Raw genomic sequence first — 6,667 nt, 5'->3', positions numbered from 1 at the left:
GTTGAAATAGGAATCATTTTCGTTGCATTTTCTATCTCTTTCTTTCCGTGCCCACCAAAAAGCCGTCGAGTGCGGTTTTACATCTGTTGATAACTTCAGATTCTGATTCATCAGTTTTGTGAAATATTTAATATATTTTGGACTTTAATTGTTGTAACATATCAACAAGTAAGTTTTTGTCATTATTCTTTAATGTTTTAAAGTATTACAGACTATTATAACCTAAAAATGTTGTCGAATTTTGAAACTTTCATCTGCCGCCTCAATCTGCCAACGAGAATTTATATAACCTTTTCAATATTTTAAAACTGTCACGTTACATGAAGTGGTTAAAGAAAATATTTGTTAATTACTTATGTGAAAGTGCTCGTAGTACCATTCACTGAACCTGATTGCCACGAAATACTCATAACCTGCCTCCTTGATTTTGGCATTGCAAAGAATTCTAAGTTAAAATTGCCTTATTTTAAGTTATTTTAATTTATTTTATTCTTGTTGTACAAGTAATAAATAACGTTAAAAATCACAGTTATCTTGTAGCTTTAGGTCAAAAGCATAAAATTGTTGTAATCCTTTATGAAACTCGTTCTGTTATTTTCATCCTAAGATATTTAATGTGAAAGAAAGGTAACTCACAAATAATATTAATGTTATGTTTCCAGAATGTCGAACTTAGTACATGAAAAAATTTGGTTGGACAAAAACATCTATGGTGATGCTGAACGAAATTACTATGAGTCTTTGTCAAAGGTATGTTTAGGTATATCAAGTAGTTCAGTAAAAGTATAAAATGTAAATCTTAAATCATTGTACCACTGACACAAGTACCTATAAAATATATTGTTATGTTAAAACTTTGTAGGTCCAAGCTCCACTTTCAGTAGCTCGATCTTCTTTGGCCAGCGAAGTTGCTAAAGCTAGACAACATATCAAAGAATCTTTAGAATGTGTGAGTAAACTATATTTGATTAAAATTCACACATTTTTTACTTGAAAGTTTTTGTGCTCATGTTTTAACTTATTATTTTATTTTGAGTTTATTTCGTCAATTAATTTCTTTTCAAGTATTTATTTGTAGCTGTACATGTGTAGCTATTTATTTTTGCTTTAAAAAACCTGTAGAAAAGAAATAGAAGAACCTTATAAAATTTGTATTAGACAATGTTTAAACATTACAGATGGACAGTGTTGCTACTTTAGCAGGAGTTCCTAACACGGAGTTGACTAACAAAGTCAACAGTCTAGAGAAAGAAAACAGCGATCTGAAAAAGGCCATCAATGATCTGCGCAACCTTGTCATTAGCCTGCAGGCTCGAGTTGAATCACTGGAATCAACAGGTGGTGCTAAAACTCAAGCTTCCAAAGTAAGTGATTTAAAATAAAAATAAATATGATTAATTTAATTTAAATATGATTTAGATAAACTGTAACCATGAATATTTCTTTCAGGCACCAGCACCTGCTCCAGCTGCAGCACCAGCTAAACCACAAGATGATGATGACGATGATGGAGTTGACCTTTTTGGCTCTGATGATGAAGAAGAGAGTGCAGAAGCTGCAAGAATAAGAGAGGAACGTCTTGCAGCATACAATGCCAAAAAAGCCAAAAGTTAGTATTGGTAAAATGAAACAAAAATGTTTGTAAATAAAGAAGACAGTTATCTTCTTGGGTGATTTTATTATATAGAACTGACATCTAATTCTTTCAATTACTATTTCAGAGCCAGTTCTTATCGCCAAATCTAATATCATATTGGATGTAAAACCATGGGATGATGAAACTGATATGGCTGCTATGGAGAAAGCTGTAAGAGATATAGCCACTGACGGTCTTTTGTGGGGAGCAGCTAAACTTGTACCACTGGCATATGGAATCCACAAGCTACAAATATCTTGCGTTGTCGAGGATGACAAAGTTTCCATTGATTGGTTGACTGAAGAGATTGAGAAAATTGAAGACTTTGTAAGTTTAATGAATATTTAATTTTATCAGAAATGCTGATTTTTTTTTATATTGAAATAAATATTGATTAAACTATTTTTGTTACAGGTTCAAAGTGTGGATATTGCAGCTTTTAATAAAGTGTAAAACCTTGAAAAGACACACTAATTTAAAATTGAACTGAAGAAATAAATGTGCCTTTTTTAAAAAATCTGTTTGAATTTATGCATGAAGTTCTACCGCCTTCAGTGAAACCCAAAAGACTAGTTTTACCTTATTGTTGTGATGATGACTGCAATGCCAAACAGTTGAAATCTAATAGTATAAAAACATGGAATTTTACTGCCATCTAAGTTTCTTGTTAAATTATTGTTCATAAATTAATATAATACACTTCAAAAATCATTACTTTTTTTCTTTCATAATTTAAATTGTTTACTTCGTCTCGATAATCTCCACTAAAAATGAGTTTTATTATTAAAAAAATCGTTGCTCTACTGATTTCCTCCTGAGTCATGAGTGCGTTTACGAACACAAGTTCACATACACAACACCCTAAACTGAAACAACAATTTTTGAATCACACAAAGAGTTAGTTCGTGCGGGAATCGTACCCGCTAAACGCTGCGCGGCAGGCGGTTGTTCAGCCTCGTCAACCGTGCAGTCTAGGTATGTTCTGGTGAACTAAGATATTTAAAAGTTGCTACCTTATATTATTATACATTAGTGATGATACTTTTTTAGTGTGATGAAAATACCATTCAGTGCATTTACTTCACCGGAAAGTTCAAAGTCCTCGCAGTTTTTTGTTCTCCTACAAACAATAACTTTAGGGGAATATAATCTAATCAATAGGTAATATATTTTTTCACATTAAGTGAATATTCCGCTACTGAATCTAATAACAATCACATGCAATTTGGGAGTGTTTTATCGGTTACTCGCTAATTATAATGATATGGGAAAATCAGCTTCAATGTTTACCTAAAAAACTGCCTTTTTAAATCATTGTTACTTTGCTCACTATACATAATTTGTACCACTTCTACCGTTGTTTATTCCCAAAATTTATTTTTTTATGTTTACAACTCTGCAAACTTTTGTTATGTCACCTCAATCAATTGTGTCATTACTGTCATCAACTGTCTATAGCACGTTGTTGAACCGATTTGTGTATAGTTTTCAAATATTTTGGAAATATTAATTTCATGCTGAATTAAACTAAGTATTTGCTTGAAAAATATATGTTAAGAGATAACTAATTAATTATAGCTATTTGAGTAAAAAATTATTAAACATGAGTTGCAAAAAATGTGATTCTCCTAAGACTGTGATTTTGAGAAAAAAGGATTATTATTGTGATGATTGTTTTATGTTAAGCACTAATCATAAGTTCCGTGCATGTCTTGGAAAAAATAAGGTTATAACTCCGAATGAAAATGTAATGATTGGGCTCTCAGGGGGTGTGGGCTCCACAGTTTTAGCAGATTTAGTGCACCATGCTATATCCCTAGAAAACACTAAAAAACTGCGAATAACTCCATACTTTTTACATTTATATGGTAAGTAATTTCAAAACAGGTACTTTTTCAATACACTGCATCAGCATTATCTTTCATTGTATGTTGATTAAATTGCTTCAGTAACTTGATTAATTTCTAGCCACATTTCTAGGCTCACAAATATGAGCATAATATTTAATTTAGTATATCTCACAAAAGTTATAATACAAGTCTTATCCTTTTAGATGATTATCAAATACATTACTTCACAAGTAATAAATATTGGTATTTAAAATCAAACAGAATAATAATAACATTATAATATTATGTTATTTGTGTCTATAATTTACACTTTTTCTATTATTCCAGATGATGATAGCAAATGCTTGGCAGAATCTCTAATCAGACAATGTGAGAGGTATAACTTTGATGTTTATGTGGTACACCTTGCTGTGTATATGAATTCTAATTATGAATTACCTCAAGCAAACACTTTACAAGATTGTAATGACATTGAAAGGCAAGCCTTTAAGGATATGATGAACAGCATGCCCCCATCAGCAGCTAATGATTATTTACTCAAAATAAAACGCAATCTCTTAGTTGAGTTTGCAAAGAAATTGAACTGCAGTGTTATTTTCACTGCAGAAACTACAAACACTTTAGCAGTTAACTTATTATCTAATTTGGCTATTGGCAGAGGATCCCAAGTGCAATATGACATTGTAAGTATATTTCCTTCTACATGCACCTTTTTTGAAAATTTAATGCTGAAAATATTAGAAATCCATATCCATACTAATATCAAAAATGGGAAAGTGTGTTTGTTTGTTTGTCCTTTTTCACATCTCAATGAAGGGAGTTTATGACATGATTTTTGTGTGAAGTTAGTTGGAGGGCTGGAGAGTGACACAGGCTACTTTTTGTGTCTTTATAACCCCAAATTTTCTTAAATGGAGGTTGGAAGCTTGTATGGAATATTCCGCAACTTACGAGAAATTGACCCCAACTCCTTAACAAAGAGCATGTGAAGCCACAGGCAGATAGCTTAGTATATAATAATTCTGTCAAACATTAGACTATGATAAGTTTATTTTTGACCAAGGTGACAGTAACTCATTAAAATGGTGCAAAGTAACTAAATTGGTAGTTACATTTTGCCCTATGGCCACAGAATTTTATTTTCTGGATAAGTAACTTACTGAATGCCCAGTGCAAGTATATTAACACAAATGTAATCATAATGGTCAAACTAAGCTTTACCAATATTAAATGGGAGTATTATCATGATTGGATAAGAACTGTAGGTATGCCATATATCACACTTCAGGAATTACCAGATATTATGTAAAAATCTAAATAAATAGATAAATTATATGCATTTGCATTTTTCAGGGATTTTGTGATAATCGCGATGACAAAGTTAAAATCATAAGACCCATAAAAGACATCAGCACTGAGGAATTGAATCACTATATCTCCATAAAGCAGTTGACTCCAGTAAATGACAGTCATATCAAGAGTAATAGCTTACAGTCAGTAATATCTTCATTTGTATCTGAACTTCAAGATAACTTTCAAGCCACAATATCTACAGTTTGCAAAACTGCTGATAAAATTGGAATTGAGAAGGAATCCAATACAAGTGAAAAATGCTTAATATGTGAGGTAAGATACATTAAGTACAGGCAGACAATAATATTCTTAAAATAAATTAAATAGCTAAAAATAATGCTATAAAATAATTGCATGGTTAGCACAGTGGCTAGGCAACTAGCACTGGTGTTGTAGGTATACAACATAAAATAAACATTTTGATTTGATTTGAAAATGTCTTTTTTTACAGAGTGATCTTGATGTGAAGAGCATGAAACTATCGGCATTTGAAGCAACAAACGTATCGAGAATTGTTTCCCTTGAAAATAATCTGCCTAATCCAACATTCGAAAAGACGTCAGATATCGTACATAGCCTGGAAAATAATACCAATACTTCAGTTTTCCCACTCATCAATAAATATCTTTGTTATGGTTGCAGCAGGAACCATTCAGAAATGAATCTACATAAATTACCACACCACTTACAAAAAGCTTTAAGTGCAGAATAATGAAAGAAAATTAATGTGTTATGTACTTTGTAATATAAATAGAAACAACATCATGTGAAAATTGTTTCAAATTCTTGTGCTGATTATTTAATAGATGTTATTATACAATAAATATATTTTTATCATAACATACCTAATTGTATTATTTGTTCCTAGTGTGGAGGTGAAAGCGCGTGTATGTTATTGGGTACATTTTGTAATATTTATCTTACGAGTCCCATGGGGAGAAGTGGGATTACATATTCTATTATAGGGAATCCAGTACCTACAATTCATAAAATTTACTGTTGCCACGTCCAATTTGGTGATAACCCCATAAGAAATATAATTTTTGGAAGTACCTAACGCAAATTTTAGTTGGCTGTATCTCCGTATTCAAAATAAAAAGAGCATTTTTATACAAATGCAAAATATATGTATTAAATTCTGAAATATTTTTGCAGAATAATTGATCGAGAATAAATCTCATCAATTATTTTACAAAAAGTAATTGATGAGATTACTTTTATATTATTTTTACAAGTTTAGATAGCATATAATAATAAATATCATACTTACGGTTACGATACACAAGTACGGTAAAAATCATAGTTCGGAACAGCGCCATCTAGAGATTAATGTCCACACAAAAGCAGCTAACTTTTCCTGATTTTGTAATTAAAGTACTTTATCAAAATAAGAAAAAGATAAAAATCATGCCTAGATGCTTATAAATAATAGGGTAAATGGCAATATACACTTCATTCACAGAATATTGACGGTTTCCTAAAACTACAACTGACAAAATAAGCATTTATAGGCATATTTCTTTTTATTTTTAAACTAAGAGATTTAGTTCTTCATATATCAATATTAAAATAAATGTGAACTCAGAAACTTCTCATAGATTTCCGCCAGAAATCGATTCAAATTGCGTTATAAAGTAAACGCCGTTAGATTTGATCAATAAGCACAACTATTATTTACATTGCTCCATTTTTATTTTAGGACATCAGCAATCAATTAGGTAGTTAATCAATATAATGCAGACTATTGTAGTATTTAGCACCATAACATAACTTTGCTGACCGCAATCACACACTACATAATTATAGTGCCCTATACATAGCATTTTAT

The 6,667-nt window shown here is 31.0% G+C and overlaps 2 protein-coding genes across 3 annotated transcripts; both read left to right on the top strand.

The window, feature by feature from the left end:
* On the top strand, positions 1–2,347 carry LOC118279562 (probable elongation factor 1-delta). Of its 2 annotated transcripts, XM_035599201.2 has the most exons (7): positions 1–168; positions 663–750; positions 863–949; positions 1,179–1,364; positions 1,450–1,609; positions 1,722–1,963; positions 2,051–2,347. In XM_035599201.2, the coding sequence occupies exons 2-7, from the start codon at positions 664–666 to the stop codon at positions 2,087–2,089; spliced, it is 801 nt and encodes a 266-aa protein (XP_035455094.2). In that variant the 5' UTR covers positions 1–168; position 663; the 3' UTR covers positions 2,090–2,347. The 2 variants fall into 2 exon arrangements, with proteins under 2 accessions (XP_035455094.2, XP_035455101.2); XM_035599208.2 differs by lacking the exon at positions 863–949.
* Positions 2,348–2,801: 454 nt separating this feature from the next.
* LOC118279551 (cytoplasmic tRNA 2-thiolation protein 2) lies at positions 2,802–5,683 on the top strand. The gene is made up of 4 exons (XM_035599190.2): positions 2,802–3,504; positions 3,814–4,169; positions 4,840–5,112; positions 5,291–5,683. The coding sequence occupies exons 1-4, from the start codon at positions 3,240–3,242 to the stop codon at positions 5,549–5,551; spliced, it is 1,155 nt and encodes a 384-aa protein (XP_035455083.2). The 5' UTR covers positions 2,802–3,239; the 3' UTR covers positions 5,552–5,683.
* Positions 5,684–6,667: the final 984 nt, after the last annotated feature.

Source organism: Spodoptera frugiperda, chromosome 15 (assembly GCF_023101765.2).
Source record: "Spodoptera frugiperda isolate SF20-4 chromosome 15, AGI-APGP_CSIRO_Sfru_2.0, whole genome shotgun sequence".
Classification (NCBI taxonomy): Eukaryota; Metazoa; Arthropoda; class Insecta; order Lepidoptera; family Noctuidae; genus Spodoptera; species Spodoptera frugiperda.
This window is presented reverse-complemented; position numbering and strand designations above follow the sequence as displayed.